The 27371-nt window shown below is 41.2% G+C and overlaps 1 protein-coding gene across 1 annotated transcript in view; it reads right to left on the bottom strand.

Annotated features, from left to right (window-relative positions):
- The window catches only part of RNF217 (ring finger protein 217), a 62410-nt gene that overhangs the window by 19123 nt on the left and 15916 nt on the right, over positions 1 to 27371 (bottom strand). Inside the window, exons 2-4 of the mRNA XM_053284568.1 lie at positions 22436 to 22669; positions 14893 to 15057; positions 2165 to 2366 (exon numbers count right to left, since the gene is read on the bottom strand). Coding sequence (XP_053140543.1) covers positions 2165 to 2366; positions 14893 to 15057; positions 22436 to 22669 — 601 coding nt within the window. The remainder of the gene's footprint in view (positions 1 to 2164; positions 2367 to 14892; positions 15058 to 22435; positions 22670 to 27371) is intronic.

Here is a 27371-nt window from a genome sequence, read left to right as displayed (position 1 = left end):
TTAATGTTGAGGGGGGAGTTGTCAGAGGGGAGGGGGCAGATGATAGTCCTCCTCAGGCTAATGGAGTGGTCTCACTGCTTGCCTCGCCCTCTGCTGCAGCCTGATGACAATGGCTGTAGAGAAGGATTATTTATGTCCCCACCATGTTACACAGAAATGGGCAGTCAATTGAAGAACATAGGAAGCTGCCAAATACTGAGTCAGACCACTGGTCCATCTAGCTAAGTATTGTTTACACAGACTGGCAGCGGCTTCTCAAAGGTGGCAGGCAGGAATCACTCTCTCAGCCTTATCCTGGAGATGCCAGGGAGGGAACCTGGAACCTAGATCTCTTCCCAGAGCAGCTCCTTCCTCTAAGGGGAATATCTTACAGTGTTCACACTTGTAGTCTCCCATTTATATGCAACCAGAGCAGACCCTGCTTAGCTAAGAAGACAAGTCATGCTTGCTACCACAAGACCAGCTCTCCTCCTTCAAGAAGATACCTCATTCCATTCATTCACCACATGTGCAGCCCTCACATGGAGGCAGTAGGTCTCACAAATTATTATTATTATTACTACATTTATATCCTGCTCTTCCTCCAAGGAGCCCAGAGCGGTGTACTACATACTTAAGTTTCTCTTTCACAACAACCCTGTGAAGTAGGTTAAGCTGAGACAGAAGTGACTGGCCCAGAGTCACCCAGCTAGTATCATGGCTGAATGGGGATTTGAACTCGGGTCTCCCCGGTCCTAGTCCAGCACTCTAACCACTACACCACTTCCATATAAGCAGTGCTTAGTGGCAAGTCCAGTAGCTCCCTCCTGTTGCAGGGAATGATGCAAAACTATCCACTATTCTTCTATGCAAGAGTAATGCATGTGCAAGCAGACAGACTGCAAGAGATTGAGAGACTGAGCATCTGCTTAGCTAAGCAACCTCTTGCATGTGTGCCATCTTTGTTGCACGAGTGCAGCGTTAGACTAGATGTCAGCCACTGTACAGAAGCATACAGTGTAATAAAATGGTCTAAGTTCTCTCCAAAAGATTCCGAACCATACATAGAAAAATCCGCCAGTGCAGAGTTTGCAAACAATACTGACCCAAGACAATATTGCTGTGCAGACAATATTGACCCAAGAGAGACCAATGGTTATTGTTTAATGCTTTGTTGCTCTTTGGATGGCCCTTAAAAAGGCATTAACAACTTTGGATTTTTCTTCTAATGAACCAAAACACAGACCCCTTCAATTAAAACATTGTCATCCAGATTAAAGCAGTGCTGGTGCTACATGACAAGTGCAGATTAAAGCAGTGTGACTGCCATATTTCTGACTTATCCAGTACCAGCATTCTTAGGGTGGGTGGGTGGGATTTCTGACAACCTCCACTTCCCCTCAAAGCAATCCTCAGGGACATATTTTCAGATAGCAAAATCCCCTACCCCTCCACACTGCCACTCTTGAGTTAGTCAAAGCCACTTGGAGTGTGCCACTTTTCACGTAGCACTGGTGCTTCCTTAGTCTAGATGTCAGCCATGGGCATGCAACCAATTAGAACCTTCATACAATTAGGACAATAATCCAAAATCTTTGGTCAGGCTACCGAAATACATTGTGGATTTATGGCTGCTTAGAAATAAGAGCTTTCTGAAAAGCTATATTTGGACACATACAAGTGTACTATGCAAGATAACTGGCTTGGCAACCAAAGCAATGGTGCACAGGTGCAGTCTAACAGAACTTCACAACTAACTGTATTGCAGCAGCAGCTAAATAGCAATATTTGACAGCCTCCCCTTTCCAGGAAACCACTGCATAACCCTCAGGGATATATTTTCAGGTGGCACAGAACAAGTTACTGTTGCAGTACAATACAAGTTGCTGGTTTGGTGTTCTTAGGTGTAGAAAACTATGACGTTTGACACCACCACCACATCCGTTATAAAAGTTTGCTACAATTATCTATATTGTGTGTGTTACCAATGACGTGTCATACACAGTCGTTTCAAATTTCTATTCTGGTGAAAAACCTTTAAAATGCAATTACGTGCCAAGAAATCATGCTAGTTCAGAGTGATGACTTGTTAATGTGTTTATTTTTTAATTAAACTAATTCTAAAGACTGTAAAATATGATCACTTTAAGAAGCATTTCTCTGCAAGGCATTCTTATCCACTCACCACAAACAGAGCCTCGTACTAGTCTCCTTAAGTGTGGTCTCTCAGGGAGGTAGCGATATTTGCATCCAAATATACTGAGGTTTGACGTGTGATCTCCAAAGAAACGAAGTTGGCGGTATCTCTCTCCGCAGCGGTAACAGAAATTAGTATTACACTGTGAACAAGTCATGTGGTCACATCCTTCTGTTCTCTGGATGTGGATCTTAACAAGCAAAATAAGAAGGAGGGGAGATAAAAGGTTATTTTTCTTTTTAAAAAAATGGTTCTACCCAACAATAGACTTATGAAGGAATCATCCGTTATGTTTATGTTTCCCTAAGAAAGGTTATGGGTTAACATGCCAATGTGTGCACACTTCAAAGGCTTGGTGGATGGATGATGGGACCCTCGTACAACTTCCTTTTGTGAGCATGCTGTTGCATCAGAACCCTTAAGAATCTCCCCAAAGTGAGCAGTGCTCTGGAAGTGCTCTGCAAGAGCAGAAGCAATGTGTTTCCAATTTTGCAAAGCCCTTCTAGAGCACAGGGAGTACTCTGGACTTTGAAGTCTCTGGCACAAAAGGGTGTGCGCGAGGACAAAGAGGGAGTCGCATGAGGGCTCCTGTTAGATCCCCACAGTCCCTTGACATGCTTAAGCGTCATTAGTCAGGATGTCCGCCACTGTAACTTCATTGTTAAGGGGTAGGGATGTGCACGGAACTGTGCCTCTGCCCCGGGGATGGCGCTTTAAGGGCAGGAGAGGGTGCACTGACACCTCCCGCCACTCCCCGCCCCCCATCAGCACTCCTTCCCGGTAAAAATCTTCAGGGCGGCAGCATACCTCCGTCGCCTCTCCCCCGTCCTCAGCTGGAAGTGACCAGAGTACTTGTAAAAATACTTTCAAAATAACCTGACTTTCAGAAACACTGGCCACTTAAATCATTCACTTGTAATACAGAATAAATGCAATCATTCAAATCAATTAAGAAGCTTAGGACTATTTTTAAGGTTTAGAAACTGTTAAGATTATTTTCCCCTCCAGAACAAAGGAAGTTGCCAGAATTCTTCAGCTATTTAATATTTACAGGAAGACACCCCTGTCCATAAGAATAAAATGGCCGTATAGCTCAGTGGCAGAGCACATGCTTTGCAAGGCCTAGGTTCTGGCCAAGGCTGCAAACTTCAACCCTCCTGCAGATGTTGGACTACACCTCCCATAATCCCTATTAGCCACTGTGGTTGGGATGGTGGGAGCAGTGTTCCTTCTAAGGCATGCACACATGCTTGCGCTCTCAAGATTTTTCATGTCCACTAATTTTAAATCCTGCTTAGGGCCCCACTCTGAATGCGTGTGCGCGCACACAGCCTTGATACTTCCACTCAGAACAAAACTCATTCTGCACACAGATGAATTTTTTTTTTAGAGAGAACACTGGATGGGAGTTTTAGTTCACACACAGCTGGGGGGTCAAAGTTCTGCAGCCATGGTTCAAGTTCTGGCATCTCCAATTAGGAAGATTTCAAGTAATAGATACTGGGAAAGACCTCTGCCCAAATCTTGGTCTCATACTGGGCAAGATGGACCAATGGTCCGACTCAGTGCAATTCCAAATGAATACATGGTACCTTACAGAGTAACAAATAAAAAGACCACTTCCAGCCCTATAAAAACTTAGATTGTACATTTCAACAGAAGAACAGACAACAAGGCTTAGTTTCTGGAGACACTAATGGAGAGAGTTATTCCAAGTAAGGTATTAGGGAGATCCTACATGACTAGGTTTTTCATGGGAGCCTGCTGGAATCCATGATGTATTTTTAAGATGCAATGTTTGCATTTACACACATACTTAAAATTAGCAGCATTCTAGAATAGACCCTGCAGCAATTTTGATTCTCATGACAGTGAAGGGCAAGATTATCTATATCTATGTCTTGCAACGGTTGTGCATACACCTTCCCTGTTTTTTCAACATTATACTTTTCTGACAGAAGTATCTGAGAGAATAGTGTGACATATTACTCAATATAAAATTCTCTTACTACATTTTTCTTTTTTGAAATGTGTCCTGTAATATGACATGTACTATTTATTAATGAATGCCTGATGCTGGAGGCACGTCAATCTCTCCCAAATGTATGTGTCACTAAGGCACTAAGAATGTTGTCAAAATGACCAGCAGAGGGTATGAGAGAACCCTTACGTATTACGATTCATTGACTTTACAATCCATTTTCTTCTTCATCAACTCATAGCTACATTAAACAACGTTCTTAGTCTCAAAAAGCTGAGAAACTATCTCACCATATTGACTGTACATTATGTGTTGTGCTGCTTTTTTTATCTGTAGTCTTGTAAGCCACCTTGAGTATTCAGATAGAAAGGCATAGTAGAAATGAATGAATAAATAAATCTACAAAATAAAACCTAGATGTCCTGCATACTAGCATACTACTTCTAGAATACTATCACCAATAAAATTACATCTTGCATACAGAAAAAATGAAGTTGCAAACATATTAAAATAATGAGTGTAGATTATTTCAAAATTATTAGATACATCCATACATTCAAGGTGATGTACAAATATGACAAATATTTATATACCGCTTTTCAACAAAAGTTCCCAAAGCAGTCTACATAGATCTAAATAAATAAAATGGCTCCCTGTCCCCAAAGGTCTCACAATCTAAAAAAGAAATTCAAGACAGATACCAGCAACAGCCACTGGAGGAATGCTATGTTAGGAATGGATAGGGCCAGTTGCTCTCCCCCTGCTAAATAAGGAGAATCACCACTTGATGTGCAGCAACTAAAAACTAGACCAAATTCTAGATTAATTTTTCCTTCTCTATTAAATGGATTCCTTTCTAGATTTTTTATTTAAAATTTAGCAGCTAATGGACATTTGACAAAATTGCCAGACTGAGAGTGATGGACATTCTGGGGTGGGACAAATAAATATTTTATTAAGTTAGTTTATCTCTGAATATCCTAGTTAGGGAGACTAGTACCAACACACTCATATGAAGAAAGCAGGGATGTGGAGGAGAGACAAATCTCCTCATAACTTTGTAATAACCAGTAAATTCTATAAATACATACAATATTTTGAAAGTGTATGCCTTCCTCAAAAAACTAGAAAAATATACACCAGAAGAAAGGGGGAAAAAGGCATATTCATATGAACGGAGGAAGCTGCCTTCTACCAAGTCAGACCATTAGTCTATCTAGCTCAGTATTGTCTACACTGATTGGCAGTGGCTTCTCCAAGGTTGTCGGCAGGAGATGCCAGGGAGGAATCTTGGAACCTTCTGCGTGCAAGAATGCAGATGCTCCTCCCAGAGTGGCCCCATCCTCTAAGGCAGGCCTGCACAACATGTGGCCCGGGGGCCGGATGCGGCCCACGAGGCCTTTTTTCCTGGCCCCCCAGGGCTATTTCCCCTTCCTCTACCTGCTGATTAACCCCCCCCCCCAAAAAAATTCCAGCTGCTGCGCAGCTGAGGAGATGGCTGCGGGGGTGCGGGTGTTCTTCTTTACCCTCCCTCATGGCAGCAGTGGCGCAGAGCAGCAGAAACCAGAGTGACACTCGGGCCTGACATTTGGCCCAGCGTTGCTTTCAAACTGCAAGGTACACCCGCACAGTTAAGTCTCTTAAGTCTCTCTCTCTCTCTCTTTCTCACCCACCAGGACTGCTCCATTCTCTCTCTCTCTCTCTCTCTCTCTCTAGCCAAGCCTCCTGCTGCATCCTTTTCATCTTTCTTTCCCCTTCTCCCTTCTTTTCCAAAATTATGAGAAGAAGTTCTCTTCCATGTTTTGTGTGATGATTTGGCAGAGGTGGAAAGGAAGAACAATGCATTTTATTATGTATTTTGTACAGATTGTATAATATTTATATTATTAGAATGAATTTTAATTCAACTTATTTCATATTAATTTAAATCAATCTTGGTCTGCCAGAACATCAAAAGTTAAATATTGATTAAATTCAATTTTAATTCATTTTAAATTCATTTCTCTTTAATTTGGTTGATTGGTTGATTGATGGATATTAAGTGTTACTCTAATAATCAGCACCCTAGGAATTGACCTCGGCCCCATGAACCAAGTCATGGTTGGTTTCGGCACACCAGGTCATTTGAGTTGTGCAGGCCTGCTCTAAGGGGAATATCTTACAGTGCTCACATGTAGTCTCCCATTCAAATGCAAACCAGGGTAATCCTGCTTAGCAAAGGGGACAATTCATGTTTGCTACCACAAGACCAGCTCTCCTCCCAGCCATCCATGCATTAACATATTTCTGTCTCAACTTCAAGAAATTTATTGTTTAAAGTCGAGGTAAAAAACTGCCTTAAATAAGAATTCATTCCCTTTCCCCATCTCTCCCCCTCCCAGGCACACTTTTGATGCCTGATGCCGTTACCACCACCACCACCACTTCTGTTCTGGCTTTGCACACCCTTTGGCCCATTCTGAATAAAGGAAAAACAAAACAGGAAAGTGCAATGCTGGTGGCAATAGTCAGGTCAGCAAGTGAACGAGGCTGCTGCTCAAGCATACAGAGTCACAGAGCGTACAAAGTTGAGACAGCAGTAGTGGCAAATGCCACAGTGTGTCCCAGAAGACTGAGAAGGGAAGGGGGAAAGAGCAGCCATTGCTTCCAGGCAGAAGAGGAACATGCAGCTCAGGACTTTCTGATATTATTATTATTTATTATTATTTTACACAGTCAGACAGGTGTTATTGACTGGTTTGTTTTATCCATACATCGAGTCCTTCCCAAGGACCTGGGATGCCAGAATTTTATTGTCAATGTTGTTGCTGTTGTTATAGATATCGTCGCAGAATATAGGCTGTTCCCAGTAAAGCTACTTTTTGTAATTGGCTGATGGTGATTTCTGTGGCCCCTATGGTGTTGAGGTGCTCTTCAAGGTCTTTTGGAACTGCACCCAGGGCGCCAATGACCACTGGGATGATGATGATGATGATGATGATGATGATTCATTCAATTTCTATATCGCCCTTCCAAAAATGGCTCAGGGCAGTTTACAGAGAAATAACAAATAAATAAGAGGGATCCCTGTCCCCAAAGGGCTCACAATCTAAAATAAACATAAGACACCAGCAGCAGTCACTGGAGGTACTGTGCTGGGGGTGGAGAGGGCCAGTTACTCTCCCCCTGCTAAACAAAGATAATCACCATGTTAAAAGGTGCCTCTTTGCCAAGCTGGCAGGGGCAGCAAGCAGTATATGCAGTAGCAGCAAGCCTGGTAGTCTCCAAACATGGCTAGTCACCTTGCTTCCTCTTGGCCAGCAAGTACATGCTCTCCGCCAACTCTGAAGCAGTGGCAAGGAATATGCCCTGCCTACCCTCCAGCATAGAGCCCTTCTTGCCTTCATTTACCAGCAGCTGCTTCTTGCAATCTGGTGGCTTCTTGCAATACTGCCCCATGCAAAAAAAGGAAAGGAGCTTACATGGTAAAGCTGAAGGAGAAGGAGGGCATGCCCAAGAAGACTTGGAGAGAGAAAAGAGCAGGTAGGAAGGCTGGTGGAGAGGAGGAGGGGTGCTGACAGTGGGCTCTCTGGCCCAGAGGGTGGAACTGCTATGAAGCAATCATTGAGTTGGTTGTCTGTAAGCACCACAGTTAAATTTCTAGGCACCATGGCTCTCTGGTGCCTAGGATTTGTCAAGCCCCAGCATAATGTCCGAATGGGGCTTAAATGAAGGACAAGGACAATCTGTGGCAATTAAGAGTTTGTGGCGGGGTGTCTGTTTTCCCCTCTCTTTAATGTACTCTCTTCATATGGGGATTCTCACCAAGACAAAGTCCAAGAAAGGCATACTAGACTGTTAGGACTATTGAAACATGATCCTAAGTTGCGTGAGCAGAGCACTTCTTGTACAAGCATCCTCTCTGCCACCACGACAGCTCCCTGAGCTCCCCAAAACGTCACTTCTGAGAATTGGCAGGTACTCAGGAATGATGTGGGATGCAGCACAAAGAGCTGGGGTGTGGGAGCGAGTTCCCTAAAACTGGGCTTAAGTATCTTCCAGGAGTGGGCCTCTGCTCACAGGAGGTGATTGGACCCCTGGAGCCTTCTCTGGCTGCATTCCATATTATCCCAAGAGTCTCCCAGTTCTCAGGAACAGCTTTTTAGAGAGCTCAGGAGCTGCACTATGGACAATGGGAAGGCAACAATCACTTCCATGAGAGCAATTGCTCTTGCACTAATTAGGATGATACAAAGATATTCTTTTAGTTTTATATACTGTAACTAGTCCCCCCCCCAACTTTTTATTTTTACAGTTCTGACAAAAGTCAATTTACTAATTCAGCTTTGCCTTACCTACTGACATGCAGTTCCCTATAAGAGCAGACAAAACGTAGTCAGAATCATGTTGGGATGAATCCACTGTACTGACACTTTATCAGACAGGCTTAAAGATGTATGCATATTTCTTCCCTGACCTTTCAATAACCTCCTGAAAGATCCATTACAGATGTAAGAGTTCATAGGAAAATAATCATTAACCACAGATCATGTGTACTTTTCACTCCTGAGATAGACACAGTCAGTAACATGGCAGAAAGGAACATGTGTTGTTTCTCTGCAGATCCTGGCCCTATTAGCAAATGTTTTGGGTTTTGCACTAACACAATGAAGTCTGAAGGTTGGGATATCCCAGCACTTTTAATTATTTCTATAAATGTATAGTTGTCCAATTAATCTCCAAAGAAGCGAGTATTTCTTTCCTCTTCCGTAGCCTGATGTGGCAAAGGAATGGGAAATTTGACCAAAGGCATAAGCTTCAATCTTTCAGAAATAACCAGAGTAGGGCAAATAACCAGATGACGGTGGGGAGGATGAAATATTATCCCCATGAGCCTTGGATCCCTCCATCCTTTGCCCTTCTTCTCCTTTCCCCTCTTCCCTACTAATTCCTGATCTTCCCAAATCATGCCAGTCCTCAACCTTTCTTACCACTACCACCCCCGCCTTTTCCGCCTATATCTGAATTGTTAGGCTCTAGGAGGATTTAATACACACAGATATGATAGTTAGGAACACTGGGTGAATGTTGTTGCTGGCTATGATTGAAATATTGTTAGTAATACTGATAGATTGTTCTGTTTTCTGCTCAGTTAGATTGATGGTGTTATTCTTTTATACTCAATAAAGCCCATTGAATCATTTAGCATTGCTTTGGTCTTTCTACCTTACGCCCAGACTATACATAGTCACCGTATGAGCTACATGTGGACAGAGCAGTCTTAGTACATGAAACTTGCTGACTGTCTTCAGAGTGGCTCCCCAATGGAAGTTATTGCTAACCAGGAAACATGATTCTCAAAAAAGTCGCCATCATCTATTTTGATCACATGGCTAGGAACCTGGTCAAGGAAAATACATCCATAAGCTTCTGGTCAAGTTAACTTACGCTCAATTCTCTCAGGATTGCACCTATAGTTTCTGAAGCCACAAATCTCTAAGTGCTTTGCCAGTATGTGCTATTAAGAACTGAACCAGAATTAAGCCATTTGTCTGAGGTCATCCTGCTGAGCAGCAGAGTGTAATAAAGGCTCTTAAAATTCAGACCTCAAGTTCTAAACATTAAGAAATGATGTCCTAAAAAAGACATGGAATTTATTTCACTTCCCAACCACACTGCTATGTATGATGGATTATGGTTTTAAAAAGCAGAAAGTTTAACAATTTGGTAAAACTGTTATAGAAGTATGGTCAAACTGAAGGAACCATAAGTGAAGAGCTCAGGCAAATACCACTCATACTCAGCTAATTCTTCTGCCACCTTCTTCCTGGGGCCCATTTCCATGGGGATTAATTATACCATGCTTCCCACCACAGCACCCACCAAAACAACTTAAGCTGGGGTCAGGGCTGTTGTCTCCCCAGCCACTGCTGCTGCTTAGAGCGACTGTGCAGAAGGACAGCAGCGGCAGCTACTCCCACACCTGTGACCTAAAAAAGACGGCGCCTGCTCCCCTTGCAATGCTCCTCTGCTGCCAGGTTCATCTTGAGGACCATTTTCGGGGGGGGGGGGTTATATCAAGCCTGCTGCACCCTTAGAAGCCAGCAGCAGCCAGCTGATTATTTTGTTTGTGTTTTTAAAAGTATGCAAACCACTCTGAGACATGGCCAGTCAGGGGGTATATAAATATAAATGTTGCTTTTTGGACTGTTAATTCTGGGGCAGTGGCAGGGGACACCAGCACCACGGCTGGCAAATACAATGATGTTCTTTTGGTATTCATTGTTCACAACAAAAAACTGAAGTGGAACTGGATACAAGTTGTTAAGTAGATAACACCAGTGTAAACATTTATAGCAGCAATTCCCAAAAAGGGGCTTATAACATCTTCGGTGAGTTGCGATAGTCTTGCAGATTGGCAAACTTACAGTACACACAAGAAATGTACATGAAAACAATGCTACAATTCCAGAATGTCAATTCCATATCAGAACAGAGCGTTCCAAAACACATTCTACTTCCTTTTGTGTGTGGCAAGAATGCAGTTTTGTGAAAAACAAGCAAAACCTGTTGGTAGAAACATTCGCCATTCCTATGACGTAGCATATTAACAACCCTTAGTGCACAACGCATAAATCTGCTAGACAAAAATCCACGTACTTCCCCCTACACATTAGCAATATTTGCAATTAGTCTTATTGGTGAGGAAGCTTATATTAAGCTTAGAGATAGGGCCTGGACCCTTTACTGAAATTGCCAACCCCCCAGCCCAGAATGCTGCTCTATATTTTGATTTCATTATTTGGATTAACACCTCTTTATATAACCATTATCTCATTTAGCTACCCAAATCAGATATACATAGCTACATCATTTTTAAATGTCTTTGGCCTAACTTTAGTGAGATTGATTTAGTAATCTTTTAATGATTTAAAATCACTTCAATAATTTTCATACTGAAATAAATAACCACAAAAATAACCTTGCGTGGTCCATCTTTTAAACTCATTTTAATGATTTTATTCATGTTATTAAAAGCATCGAGTAATAAAAATATCTAGGTTGCTCTATCAGAATAAAACTGAACCGTGACATCCGGCACGAAAATGTTGTAAAATAGTAAAAGTACACGAAGCTGCAAAGCCACACCAGCAGTCAGTTAGACCTTGTCAACAATATTGTCAAGCCCCTGGTGGCGCAGTGGTAAAACTGCCGCCCTGTAACCAGAAGGTTGCAAGTTTGATCCTGACCAGGGGCTCAAGGTTGACTCAGCCTTCCATCCTTCCGAGGTCGGTAAAATGAGTACCCAGAATGTTGGGGGCAATATGCTAAATCATTGTAAACCGCTTAGAGAGCTCCGGCTATAAAGCGGTATATAAATGTAAGTGCTATTGCTATTGCTATTGCTAATTGTAAGACCTTGCTGGCAGAGGGACCAGATATGTGAGGTCCTCCAGGTACACATTTTAACAGTACTGCTTCTGAGATCTCTTAATTGAAAATTGTCTCTGGGGTTTTGAACATACAAGACTAAGCAACATAGCTCACATGCAGACTAAGGAAGCACCAGCTGCTGCACTAAAAACAAGTGTACCTGTGCTGTTCATGGGGTGGGAAGAGCAGTTAATCCCTGGAAGTTCTGTGCATCCTAGACGTAGGTCCAGGAGCACTGCACAGCCTTCAAGGACCTACTTCCAGGTTACAGAAAGTGTTAGGGAAACACGTGCTCCGCCCCCACCCCCGTCACTGTGTAAAGTGCAGACCTCAGCAGCAGCACCTGCTTGGTGCTCCCTTCAGTCTGCACAGGAGCATTAAGATTTAAGTTACTAGTCTCCACTAGTGTGTTATATTTGGCACAAATTTACTAAGTGGCAGAAAAGCTAATTTTGTCAGCATAACAAGTAGGCTCTCCTATATGAGGTAGGTGCTTCAAGATCTGTACGCAGCCACTGCTGGGGATCCTCCTAGTATAGCGTTTCTGCTTCAGCTGTTCTGTCATATCATTTGCCTTTGGTGCCACTGCTGAGCTATGCAACATCTCTCACAGGAATTGTATAGTACAAAGGCACAGTTAATGCTGTAGTATTAATGCAAAACAAAAGTTGGCATTTGTCCACAGAAATGCAAGCAGCTGCAGTTCTTTTCTATACATGCTCCATATTGTTTATATGGCTTCAGCTGCAAAATAATTAGAACTGGAAGGGACCAAACACCTATAGGCTACAGTCCTTGTGTTTGAGGAGAACTTCCAGGTAGATGTGCCCTATATTTTTATGCAATAGGAGTTGGGTTTCCACTTTAGCACATGCAGATGTAATGAGAGGTCAATGAGAGGTAAACAAGAAAAGTTCAGTTTAGCACATGCACACACCAACATGCATCTGTCCCTTTTCTTTCTTTTTAAAAAATGTAATTGGGATTATATCTGTTTCATAGGCAGTAAAGAGCATCAGATATAACCTAACAGCAAAGAGATTAGCTGTGGACCAGAAAATCTCCAGTTCAAATCTTTCCTCAGCCAACACGTCACTACAAAGCTGATGTGTGTGTAATGTAGAACAAGATAGTATACTGAGGATGGAGAATTCTGCATAGTATCACTTCATACTACAGTTTCCTTGACTTCTGCCCACATAAAAAGCCACCTACATATCCTGTATGAGCCTGCAAACTAGCATAATAAGGAAAAGCACTCATGTGCTTCTTTACCACACTTAAAAAGGTCAATTTGGTGTGTGTGTTTTAATGTGGGGTAGCACTGGAAAAAAAGATGCAAAAGATCCTCCCCACAACATGCAGTCTGAAAAATAAACAGTCCAGAATCCTACCACCTCAGTTTTCACAATACCTTTGCAAAGGAAGAAGCTGCCCAGTAATGTCTCCCATACCACAAAGATAATGTGTACCCAGAATGTTGGGGGCAATATGCTAAATCATTGTAAACCGCTTAGAGAGCTCCGGCTATAAAGCGGTATATAAATGTAAGTGATATTGCTATTGCTATGTGAGAACCCAGAGAAAATCCTATTCTGCAGCTCTGTTGAACATAAGCACTAACGAGTTCCTGGGAGGGACAAGTCTGACATGAGGCAGAACTATAGAGTGGTCCTACATGGCCTGGAGCTTTTGATGCTATTTTGGCAGCATGGCAAGGAGCTAAACTGCAGTTGCTTCTACATCACACAGGTAACATACTCTGCATAATGTGTAGAGTGGCTCTCAGCTTATCCCTATATTGCATATGGTAGGGCTAATAATGCTGATCAGCCTTACAAAGTTTTGTTCAGGATTACTCAGATCATTTTAAAGCATAATGTAAAGCATAATGTAAGCATCATCCCTCTTAACTTCTCAAGTGCCATTCGCACATTTTACTGAACATTTCAAAATCTTTCAAACCAAAGGTAATAATAGTCAAGATAAACCAAAGCGTGCTTATTCTTATGTATAGTATCTACAGTGGTCCCTCTACTTACGAAATTAATCCGTTCCGAATGCACATTTGTAAGTCGAAAAATTTGTAAGTCGAAAAGCGGTTTCCCATAGGAATGCATTGGGAACGGATTAATGCGTTCCGGAGCCTAGAAAAAAGACCCAGACCCCCAGTAAGGCTTGCAAACTGCACAGGAACATTTCTTTTCAAGAATAAACAGGCAGTAAACAGGCAGGCAAGTCAAGGAAACCGCATCTAAAAATTCGTAAGTCGAGGAAACCCCATCTAAAAATTTGTAAGTCGAGGAAACCCCATCTAAAAATTTGTAAGTCGAAAAAACCGCATCTAAAACCGGATCTAAAACTGCCGTTTGTAACTCGAAAAATACTTATGTCGAGTAGTTTGTAAGTCGAGGGACCACTGTATATAGTATCACATGATATGGGCACACAGGTAGTCTGTTCAAAAATATCCTTGCCTAGATCCTCAACAAAACAGTTCCATCTTCTCCAAGCACCAAATGCATTTCTTATCTGCTTGGATTTCATCTGGCACCAAAGTCACTCGGGAATGGGCAGGGTTTTAAACTTCAATCTCAAAGTTTTTGTGTGGTTTGGGGTTTTATTTTGGATGTGGTTAATAGTGTCATTGCAGATACACTGACCTCTCTTCAAAGGGAATGTGACAAACCTCTCAATGAATCAATGAGATGGGATCAATTCCACATAGCTTTTTTGAAGTGCATCCTTTTATTTCCTGTTAAATCCATGCCTCTTGCAACTTTAGATTGCTAGCGCCTACAGTTCAGGTTGTTAGTTTTCTGAATCACATAATACATACTTAACAGTGCTACAATTATTACTTGGAATATCTCTTTCTGTGAAACTGGCATTCCATAAATTTCATACCTATTTAATGAGTTCTGAGAGGTCTGAGTTTTGTTTATCTGCCAGCCACCTGGGTGCGTCTGTGATGTGTGTGTGTGTGTGTGCGCGCATGCACACACACTAGAAGGCAGTTCACAAAACTAACAAGCCAAAGTTAGGAAGCTACCAATCAAAAGTTGCAAGTGACTGCAAGTCCCAGATTTACCAGGAAATGGACAGAAATTATCCACCACTTTAACATTCAGCAGTTCTGCTATGCTACCACATACATAAAGACAGATACACACTTTGAAAGAAAATAGCGATTAAACTCTTCTGAATTTAACTGGACAGATAACACTTCTTTAGTAATGCCATTCAATGACATTCCACAGGCAGACTGGAAAATTACACACAATATTCAAACAGAAACATCATTTAGCACGTGCTAGCTTACCTTGCACTTTGGACACTTTTGAGCATTCCTTTGCCCATGTTCAATTTCATTGGCCCAGTGACGCAACAGCTTGTCTCCCTTTTTGTACTCTTTGCAATTGACAGCTTCATGCCAGGGAGAGTGGCACTTAAAACACCACACAAATTGGCAAGTTGGGCACTGAATCTGTGTAAATAAGAGCACAACAGTAAGACACCATTTGGAATAATTATGAAATGCAATAAAAAACTCACAACAGAAAAAAGTCATTTTTTAGCACTTCCTCCTATAAGGTTTCATTTAGTGCTTTCTGAATAAGCCATGTTGAGCAGATACATTTGGTTTAAGGCAAACAACAGCTGATCAGCCACAACGGCCAACGAAGCCACACTAATTGCTTTGATAACAGCGTGACGCTCTGTCATGAGGCACTTAGGTCGGGAAAGATGGATCTACACAAATTGGAAAGTCTACTTAATGATCATGTGTAAACAAATATCAAAATAGTGGGTTATCAGACAGACAATTTTTCAAAATCCTTCATTTTACACATAACACTATCATGCAAGTCCACCAATAAAGCTCACTTTTTAGTATTACAGTGGCAGATTTGGTTTTGACCTAAAGATCATTGGAGAGTCTCCCTTTATAACAGCAACAAATATTTACTGCTTTTCAACAAAAGTTCCCAAAATTGTTTACATAGGGAAATAAATAAATAAGAGGGCTCCCTGTCCCCAAAGGGCTCACAATCTAAAAAGAAACATGACAGACACCAGCAACAGTTCCTGGAAGTACTGTTCTTCAGCTTCTTATAATTTTCAGTTTTAATTTGAACCTAATAATTGTGGTTTTTAATCTGACTTTTAAAAAAATTAGTTAATTTTATTACTTTTATTGTATCTGTGTCTATCTTATTGTTGTGAGCCGCCCTGAGCAATAGTGCACTGGAGGAGCAGGGTATAAATATTTTAATTAATTAATTAATACTGTGCTGTGGGTAGACAGGGCCAGTTACTCTCCCCCTGCTAAATAAAGAGAATCACCACATTAAAAAGGTGCCTCTTTGCCCAATTAGCAGGGGTCAATACAAACAATAATACAAACAACTCTACAGCATAGTCTTGTAACTACCACTAACCAAACTGAGTAAGTTTTCTGGTAGCTCATTTACCAACAGGACATAGTTTTAAACTCATTTGAGAATTGTTTGCACAACTCCTCTTGGAACAAGATCATTTCAAGACAGATGTTTCACACATAAAATGTTTACGTTTACTACATTGAACATCAATAATATTAATAGGATTACTTGCATGCCTAAATATATAGGAATGCTGAATACATATGTGTAATAAATATCAGAGGTACTGGATAAATCAGCATACATTACGTTTCCACAATGTTTAATCCCACTTACTTGCTTTTTAGCCTACTTTCCAGTAAGCTTATGAGATCATCCGGCCGAGTGAGTGACCCTATCAACTTTGCAATGCCTGGACCAATATGTACCAAATTGGATACAGTTATAGGGACAGCTCAGTGACATAGTTTGTGGTGATGTGATCCACCCCAATTCAAGATAGTAGCCACATAAACGTTCAAGGCACAAGTGAGCTAACTTGTGAACTGTCTAACCAATTTGAACCAAATTTGCTACAGCTGTAGGGGCACATAGAAACACCTCTATGGCATAGTCTGTGATGATGTCATCCACCCCAAATCAAGATGGTGTAAACGTTTGAGGCGCAAGTGAGCTAACTTGTAAACTGCCTAACCGATTTGGACCAAATTTAGTCCAGTTGTAGGGATAGTTAAAGGAAAATGGCGCCCTGAGCCATTTTGGAAGGGCGGTATACAAATCAAATCAAATCAAATAAATAAATAAATAAATAGGCAGAATAGTTCTTGCTGGAACAACTTCTTATTTATGGAGATACACATTTATTTTTAATTCATTCATTCATTCAATTTCTATACCGCCCTTCCAAAAATGGCTCAGGGCGGTTTACACAGAGAAACAGCAAATAAATAAGAGGGCTCCCTGTCCTCAAAGGGCTCACAATCTAAAAAGAAACACAAGATAGACACCAGCAACAGTCACTGCAGGTACTGTGCTGGGGTTGGATAGGGCCAGTTACTCTCCCCCTGCTAAATAAAGAGAGTCACCACGTTAAAAGGTGCTTCTTTGCCAAGTTAGCAGGGGAGCAATGGAGTTCAGAGCCCTACATTTCCTGTCATTGTATCTGTGGAACAGTATAATTACTGGATACTGTACCACATATACAATGACGGGGAATGTAGGGCTCTGAACTCCATTGCTCAGTATCTGCTAAGTACAATCACATACTTCTCCCTGTTCTCGTTCATTTACTTTTCCTCTAATGAAAGAGAAAGTGATTCAGTTAATAATAGAGCCTCTGTGCTGGATTCTAGGGATGTGCCGAAATGTGACTCAGTGTCTGAATCGCCAGCAAAATCTCTTTAAATATGAGGGCTTCCACAGCCACTTTAACAAGGAGCAGAGCAGGTCCATACCTCCTACTACTCCCACTTCTGTAATCCTGGTGCTCCTCCAGGTTATCTTTGTGCGCTGGCAGGGCGTCTCCCAGCTGCCCCTGTGCATGATGCCAACATGCACATGTCCTCCACGCATGGGGAGATGGTGAACCCTTTGGGGACAGGGAGCCATTTTAATATATTTATTTATATCTATGTAAAATGCTTGGGGAATTTTTTGTTGAAAAGCTGTATATAAATATGTGTCGTACTTTTATTGTGCCGGCGATTCAGATACCAAATTGCATTTCAGCACATTCCTACTGGATTCCTCGATAGTCACTCTTGCAATTCTATTTCTACGATAAAATGCAACAAAATTCACTCCATCTGCTTTCTTACTATCAAACTGGATATTACAATATATAAGTCTTGCATTTTCTGAATTCTTGCAAAATTCCAATATAAAGCTGTATTAAATATATTGTAGCATGTTGTTGCAGTTTGCACTGATTGAAAATGGACATTTATCACACACACTTTGATCTTGCCTTTCTAATATTATAGTGGTCATACTAATCAAATGTGGATGGCACACAGACACTGATTTAACCATTTGTCCATTATTACTTTGGGTTTAAAATAGGAAGTCAGTCTTGGGGAAATTCCACCTGCATTTCAACAATGTCCCCTTCACTATTAACCTAGAAGGTGCCAAGTGTGTCTGTGTCTCAGACAGACTTCCAGCAGCCAGTGTCTGGGGCCTTACCTCCTGGGTCATCTGTGCCACTGCCCTTCAGCAACCCACACACTGAACAAGTGTGCCCTCTAGGCAGCAGTGCTGGGCTAAACAGATCAGCAGAGCCCTTGGGCCAATGCAGACACATCATGCCCTATAAAACCCATTTATCCAAGCCAGCCTGGAAGTCTGAGGAACAAGAACAGGGTGGGAAAGAGGATCTTTTTTTTTTTAAAGAGCCCCACACTTTTCCTGCATAAAACAGGTTCATGTAGAATGCAGGAACATTTCCAACCATCTCTCTCCCTGTCTGAAAAGCAGGTGACTTTATATTCAGTGATACTCCAAAATAGCAGCTTTCCCCAAAAAAGACATTCTTCAATTTAAGTTGCCAAAATAATCAGCAAAATAAATGGAATCAAAATCTGTAACTGGAAGCTCATCCTTCCATAAGGTTAAAAATCTTCACTCTTGTACATGGGATATCTAAATACATTTTTACTCATTCAACTTGAATAGAGAATTAGTATCCTACCATATACTTAATTAGCACAGAGATTCCATTTCGATGTAACACTTCCAACTTCCACAAGTGGCTTCAAAGATCAGAACATGCACTTTTGCTCCCCTATCTTTGCTTAATGAGTTCCCTGGTACACACCATGGTTGGTGCGAGCAGTCCATGGCTCGATCATGGTTTGGACAATTGTGCAAACTACTGTTTGCTCGACCGGATGAAATGGTAATCTCTGATGTGACATTATGTGAAAATGGACAAACTGACTCATGAAAAGCTCACAAGAGAGGGAGGGAACATGCAAGAATAGGGCCAATCCTCCCAACCATGATTTGGGGAATCGGAATGATAGGCTGCATTCATGGTTCCACTCCCCTCCCCCACACCTCCTGTCCACATTTGGACAATAGGGAGAGCATCCTTTCTGCAGTCACTGAGACTGCAGAGAGGAGGGGGAACTGGCTGTGTGGGCTTCCTTCTTGCTTGAAGGACAGCCAATCACAGTGGGAAAGAGGGAGGAGTGTCCTCCCTCAACTCTAGTCCAGCTGAATGCAGCCTCCAGTGCAATATTTGGACAGAATGGAGGCTTCGTGAACCCTTGGTTTTGAGCAGCAAAACTCACTACAAACCAAGGGTTCAAATTGGAGTCACCTGAGCAAAACCTGGGGTTGCACAACTGACAAGACTGGAGTTGCACACATTCAGACGTAACCATAAGGAAACCACAGATCCCTGCAACTCTAGTTCCCTGTTATGTGTGAATGTGGCCTTATGTTTGAACTAAGGCACTACCACAAAATTCCTTTCTGTAATCATAATAGTTTGATTATTAATCTTTTGCTTAAGATGCTACTTTCCCAGATATTGCTCCAAGGCTGAAACTTTCCATTTTTGGTGCCATTTCTTAAGCATCACATCCTGAACTTATGCCCACCACACAACAACAACTCATAAAGCAGCTGAACTTTGAAATATTAGCATTCATATGTAAATATGGCCTGAGGCTGGCAGCATGTGCTTTGTAAGGTTTGACAGAAAGAACTAGTATCACAACAAGAATGCCTGATTACTTACAATATTGCCAAATGTTTGATTATATTGTTAGATAAAAATAAAGCTGTGTACCTTACACACACACACACACACACACACACACACACACACACACACACACACCCTAACTTACCACATACTGGGCGATTTCTGATCCTTCCACAGCAAGTGTGGCTAAAAACACTAAAAGGAACATGCATTGGCAACTCTTACACAGAAATGCAAGAGATGAATATATTTAAGTTGCATGCTCAGAATGCACTGCAAGTATAGCTCATTTTATTCCTCTGCTAGGGAGGACTGCAGATCTCATAAAACCTTTTTATCCAGCAACTACCAGTATCAGCAACTAGGATTTTACAGGCTTGTCCACTGAAGCTGATACCACCACCACTACCCATGCAAACAGCAGAGCCTGGAGTTCAGAGAACAAGGGCTAATATGCTACTTTATTTTATTTTATTTATTTGATTTATATACTGCCTTTCCAAAATGGCTCAGGGCGGTACTTTAACACCTGAACTAATAATGTTCCAGTAAATTTACTTGTGCAGGAATTGCGCAATATATGTCAGTTAAAAATACAGTATGGTAGAAGCTGAACCTTGTCTAGACTCCCACTACAGGAAGTTCTTTGACTTCTGACCCAGCTGGTTCCTAAAAAGTCAAACATTGACTTTTTGATTATTTTTAATGGGTTTAACATTGTTTTAAGTTTTAAATTGTTGTAATGTTTTAACCTTTTTACTTGATGTTTTTATTGCTTTGTTGTAAGCCGCCCAGAGACTTGTGTTTTAACATACAAATGCTAAATAAATACATAAATACATAAATAAATAAATAAATAAATAATAAAACGTCTTAACTCGGAACCAATTTTCCCATAGGAGACAATGTTATGAATTGGTTCCTTAATCAAGGCCAATTCCCTATTTTTTAATGCTGTTAATACTGGTGGTGTGTCAGACACACATGTGCAAACATGCATCAGATAAGCTTATGCATTATCTCATGCCTCAGAAGTTGCTCACTGCTTACTAATTGCCCCTCCCTTCTCACTCACCTTTTCTACGGAAGGAAAGGAGGCTACTAGACAGCTTGCCTCCATATCTTCCTGGGCAAAAATTAGAAAGGGAAGGAAAGAGGGCAGGTAAGAAGTGGTGTATAGGTTGGGAACCGGCCAAGCTATTTCCTTCTTGCCACCACAGCATAGCAGCTAAACCTGGAGGAGGAGGAGCAGAAGCAGTGGAATGGGGGTGGGGGATGCGGGAGCATCTTGGACAGGCAAGTCAACCATTCCTTCTACAGATGCTGCAGCAGCTGCCACCAGGACTAGCAGTGTTGATGACACTGCTGACCTAAACCTCCTCCTCTAGCCCAGGCACCAGTAGCCACCTTGCAGAGTCTCTCCTCCCACAGCATGAGCTGTAAAACTGAAATACAGTTGTAAAGTTGAAACAAGGTGGCAGTTTAGAAAGGTCTTACGTGACATTCATATGAATAAGAAATAGTGACACTTTGTTTAGTTAGGATGTCAGCCAATAACTTTCAACTGCATTTTTGTGTAGAGAGAGAAATAAGATAAGTAAATAAATAGGATTACAAAGAGACATGACATTTATAAAAATTCTATATTTTACTTTTTTAAACTTAATAATCACAACATAATATACCTAAAGTTAGTTGTCCAGTTCAGACATTCATGATCTCAGTCCTCTAATTCATGATTTGAAGTCTCAGGAACATGCTGCAAGATTCATATACTCCCTTCCTCCTCTCTTATGTGCAGGTTCCCTTCTCCATTTGATGGCTTTCTTGAATTACGGTTTAGTACGGATGTCCTAACTGGCAAATTACAATTACAGAAAACTTAAGATGAGAAGGGAACCTGTGAGAAAGGAACAAGATGGGGAGAGAGGGACCATTCAAGTCAATTTCTAAGTCTACAAATCAAGGTTTGGAGGACCAGGTTTGAGACATCTGAACTGGGACAATCTCAGGAATGTGTCTGTTCACATGGCTATGTTCTAACATACAAAGTGTAAAATTCTTAGACTGGGATACTGCTAGTCCACACTTCCTGTACAGCCTTGTATTAAAGATTTTCTAACTGCTTGTCAGAAAGGTGGGACATAAATTATATAAATAAAACAGAAACAATGGCAGATTCACACATAACATTGCTATTTCCCCAGCACCACTTACAGCACCAACAAACTCTACAACATATTAGTACAGTTGAGCTCCCTGATTGTGAAAGGTGGTGTTGCCATCAGGCAACAATTCATACGTTACATTGCTCCTCTGCACCTGCAGCAATTTGGAATGAACATTAAAAGGAGTTTGAACAGAGCCAGTGTCACTGTAGCAACCAACTTGTACGAACACCTGTGGAGAACTTTAGGAAGTTCATCCATGAGCCCATACAGCACAGCACTCCCCGAACACCACAATGGTGGTCACCTAGTGCTTAGTGTAAGGCAGCAGTTTCAAGATTCTGGGGTATATTTCAGACTGCAAGGTTGGTTCAACATAAACAACAAGCTGTTATGATAAACAGAAGGAACAAATACTTTAACTGGCCAATTATTCTGTTCCAATAACTAATAAGGGGCATGACTATATATTTCTATAACCACAGCTTACATTAGGTTCCAGTAAGAGAAGAAAGCCTATTTAATGCCCACCATATCCTGGCCTACTTTTGCTGCTCACAGCTGTGCCATCTAATCCATAGCTCTGGTGGGCATGCTCACTTTGTACTTGTTTTCCATTTTGGTTGGGGTTGGAATGTGGCCTCTCTTCCTGAAGGTTGTAAAGTGCTTGCATTGAGGGCATGGCTTGGTGCTCGAGCCAATACGGCCAAGTTCCAGGAAGTACTTATATTTGATGATGTCATCATGTGGCAAATTGTAGAGGACAGTTGTTTCATCCAGATGTTCACTGCACTCTGTGATTGGACACTGGATGTCCGACTGCCCCACCTGCACCTGTATATAAAATAAGAGAGAGCAGATCAGAAGTGTGTCAGAAGGTCACAATATAACTATCTACTCAATATAAAGATTCAATTTTTATCTCATAAATCTATATGAAAATGGTTTTAAGGTGAACACTAAATTATGTATTACAAAGTTTTCTTTTCTGTTACTAAGTTTATTGAATTTTAAGGAGGTACAACACACAAGGTATGTTACAGAGTGGAAAAATACTACCAGAATCCAGATGCCTACAGGATGGAAAAACCCACATCCAAACCCTTCTCCCTAACTACTAAGGGTAAAAGATAAAGAAGGGAAAGGCAGAGAAGAGTGGTGATAGTGGTGAGAAAAATGTGATCACTGATCTTTTAGGTTCACCTATCAAATATTTTATCGCTATTGCAACTACAACCTAAACAGGTAATTTCAGACACCTCCACTGATTTTTCTGGGATTTCCTGTAATGCATAATGGTAAGCAAAAATAATTTTTAAAACACCATGAATCTTTCCCCTATATATGTTTAAAAATTTTGTCCTCAAGCATGCTTTCCATCAGTTTACCTGGCACAGAAGTTATACTGACTGGCCTGTAGTTTCCTGGATCCCGCAGGATCCCTTTTTGAAAACTGGAGTTACATTAGCTATTTTCCAGTCCTCTGCTACACAGCCTGATTGCAGGGACAAGTTACATATTTTTGCTAGCAGATCAGCAATTTCACATTTGAGTTCCTTCAGAACCCTTAGGTGTATGCCCTCTGACCCTAGTGATTTGTTATCTTAAGAGAGTTTAGAACATCCTCTCAGGTCACCTCAAATTTGCTCAGTTGTTCAGCCTCCAAGCCTGAGAAGCTCAGTTCCAGAGTGGGGATATGGTCAGTATCCTCCACCGTGAAGACAGATGCAAAGAACTCATTCAGCTTCTCTGAAATCTCCTTATCCTCCTTAATAATCCCTCATCATCTAAGGGTTCTCCCTGTTTTCTGCTTCCAATATATTTAAAAGAAGCAAATATTCCCCTTTATACTTCTAGCGATATGCTCTTCAAACTCTCATTTTGAGAAGTTTCATCTTCTAAAGTCCAATGCATCTGTTTTGGGCTTCCTTGGCAATGCTCTACTTACATATAAGCTGAATTTGATCACACTATGGTCACTATTCCCAAAGGTTCTACAACGCTTACAGCTCACACCAGGTCCTGGGCACCACTCAGGATTAAATCCAAGGTTGTCTTCTCTCTGGTTCCACAACCAGCTGTTCTAAGGAACAGTCATTTAGCATGTCTAGAAATCTGGCCTCTCTGTAAATACCCACATGTGAATTTGCCCAGTCTATGTGAGGGTAATTGAAGTCACCTATTATTACAGCTCTGTCTGTCTTTGATGCCTCTCTTATTTGCTTCTCCAACTCCAAGTCACTCTCAGCATTTTGATCCGAAGGGCGATAGCACGTCCCTAGTAACACATTTCCTTTCAGTCCTTGTATTGTCACTCTGGTCTGCCTAGGTTTTATAGCGTATTGGGTATAGTGTATCCTAGGTTTTATAGCATATTCTATTTGCTACTCCACTCCCAATCTGCCCCACCCCGCCATCCTTTCTGTAGAGTTTTTATCTAGGAATAACAGTGTCCCACTGGTTCTCACCATTCCACCTTGTTTCCATTATGCCCACTATATCTATGTTTTCATTAGCAGCTAAGCTAATAGTCAATTAGCAGTAATGCACAACCATAATCAATTAAGATAAATAAACAAACATATTCAACTCCCGCACCACACACATAAAGAGAATATAAGCCTTTGGGGTGGGGGGTGGGGAGTGGCATCATCATTATTCAGTAATAAAGCTCTTAGCAGTAATGAATATACAATCACGAAGACTCTCTGGAACAGCCATTTATTGAATATTATTTACAGGTAAGCAGTGACAGAATCACATAGGCTTCCTGGGATGCAGCTCTGTTATGTCCCAGCATGGCTCGTCCGGATGTCTGCCACTATTGGTTGTTGTTGTTGTTTTTAAACTACTGAATTGAAGTGAATAGATTGTTGATGGCCAAGTTTCAGTAACGTGTTTAAACCAAGAGGTGTGGTTAAACCAAGTGTTTAAACCTTTGCTTGTTGTAGTTTTAAAATAACGGGTGAATAATTCAAGGAATTCTGAGTAACCTTCAGAAGAAACATGTCATGTAAGAAGAACTGTGCATGTAAAGCTTGCCACAGTGCCTAATCACCACCAACACAGTAACATGGTAAGCTACTTTGTAGTGAGTCAGATCATTGGTCCATATAGCACAGGACTGACAGTGGCTCTCCAGGGTCTTAGGCAAGAGTTTTTCCCAGCCCTACCTGGAGATGCCAACGATATAACTTGGGATCTTCTGCTTGCAAAATAGATAACCTACCACTGAGCTATAGCCTCATCCCCGTTTAAGCACCACTGGTGTAACACTGTATAGAATTTAATTGGTGACAATATATAGTCCCTGCCTTCCAAAGAGCTTACAATGACAACACTGCATAAGCAAAAGAAGGAAGGACAAGCAATTTGAGCTGGACACCAGGTAGCCTCCAGTCACATTACTCCCTGGGGTTTATATAGCTAATCTTAGGACACATTTTTGTAGACTGGTTAAGAGTCCTAACTGATGAACCAACTGTCTGAACATCCTGTTATTACCAAAGGTTTTCACTGAAATACCTGATCCCATAATATCTGAAGCACTGGCCTATCATGTCAGCACACAACCAAGTGCATCCAAGTGCAGGAGGTCAACAGTACCATTTTAGGTACATGTTTACATGACAGTATTTAGAAAGTAATACATCAAGTTCCATATCAGCAGTGACCTTAAAGAACTGCTGTACAGCCCTTGAATGGTTCATTATAAACAGTTTTACTAAGTAATTACATGTTACTGTACTAACTTCAACACTGCAGAACCCACTGATGTGCTTAACAGGTGGCTTGACCAGCAAGTCTCAGAGAACAGGATAGATATGTAGCTATACAAAAACGATTCATACTTCAGATAGGAAAACAAAGTCAATCAACCCTACCATCAGAAACTAAATTAATGGAGAGAGACTTTAAGTCACCACAATCCAGATGTTTCCTCTGTTAGGATCCCCTGTGCCCAGTCTCTACAAGGTCAAACAAACAAGAGGTCTTTGGCTAAAAAGGATCCTTATAGCTGCAGCTGATAAAATACTTTCCTTTGACCTTTAACCATGTTTTCATCAATCTTTTAGCTTAAAGGATTTTGTATCTTGTTTCTAGACCCTAAAAATACGATGGATATTTATATACCGCTTTTCAACAAAAGGTTCTCAAAGCGGTTTACATAGATATAAATAAATAAAGATGGATTTCTGTCCCCAAAGGGCTCACAATCTAAAAAAGAAATATAAGAGAGACACCAGCTTTAACAGCTCTGGAGGGATGCTGTGTTGGGGTTGGATAGGGCCAGTTGCTCTCCCCCTGCTAAATAAAGAGAACCACCACTTTTAAAAGGTGCCTCTTTGCTCAGTTAGCAAGTTAGGCTCCACATTCGCAAAAATAACCCAAACTTGAGTATAACCTGTATGCATATATAAACGGCAGCTGATAGTTGTTTCAAAAAGTTCTTGTATAGCCTGCACTCTTGTATAACATGTACTTTGCAGACAGCAGCAACAGCTACCTTTATCATTCCCTGAAGCTTTCTTTGTTTTTGTTTGACAAGGTATTTTTGCACAAGAACGCGTTAGCCATTATCATTCGTCAAAGGTTCTTTTTTGGTTTACAAGGTGTCTTTGCAAGAGTGTGGGTGCCCAAAAACACCTCGTCAAATTTTTTAAAAAACCAGCTTTGGGGAATGACGGTAGCAGCTGCGGGTTGTTGTTTTGTTTGTTTGTTAGTTTGACAAAAAGGTGTTCTTGTACAAAAACACATTTTTGTCAACCCAAAAGGGTATTCTTGCACAAGAGCACCTTGTCAAACCATCCTCTCCAAAAAACAGCAAAGCTTTTTTTTTTTTTGCAAGGTGATCTTGCACAAGAATACCTTGTCAAACAAACAAACAAACAAACAAACAAACAAAGCTTCAGAATGTAATCACTGGTGCTACATAGCTATTTGAGAGGAGAGGCACCCTTGCTGGCTATTCAATCTTTAAATGGCTGTTCCATGCTCTGGAGCAGTGTTCCATCTAACAGGAATTCCCAAATGCTCTTCACTACATCCCCAGCTGCAATCCCCTTTGGCTGGGGATGGTGGGAGTAGTAGTCAACAGCATCTGGGAATTCCTGTTAGAGGGAACACTGCTCTGGAGCACAACAATTTAAATGGGGATTGAAATCTAGCTACTCCAATGTAAACATTATGTTGTATTTCCCATACCCACTTAATTCCCCCACACCACCTCCTGGTATGCAAAAACTTGTATAGCCCATGGGTTACCTTTGCAAAAATATGGTATACATCATTTCAAAATGGGAATGATTGAAGTCATTAAATATACATCTAAAATTAAACTCCTGTGCAGTTTTAAACAACCTCCTGTGCAGTTGGATGTTGTCCAGAAGCAGACATGCTGCACTCCTTAAGGAACTGCAATTACTTGGCTAGCACTTAACACACTACTATTTCAATCCTGAACATTTGTGGCCAGGTAAAACCTGCGCAGGCACTTTTGCTTTTCGAGTCACAATTCAAGTTTCCTTTAACAGAC

The sequence above is a fragment of the Hemicordylus capensis genome, chromosome 1, assembly GCF_027244095.1.
Source record: "Hemicordylus capensis ecotype Gifberg chromosome 1, rHemCap1.1.pri, whole genome shotgun sequence".
NCBI classification, from domain to species: domain Eukaryota; kingdom Metazoa; phylum Chordata; class Lepidosauria; order Squamata; family Cordylidae; genus Hemicordylus; species Hemicordylus capensis.
The sequence above is the reverse complement of the archived record's forward strand: the minus strand, read 5'-3'. Positions and strand labels throughout refer to the sequence as shown.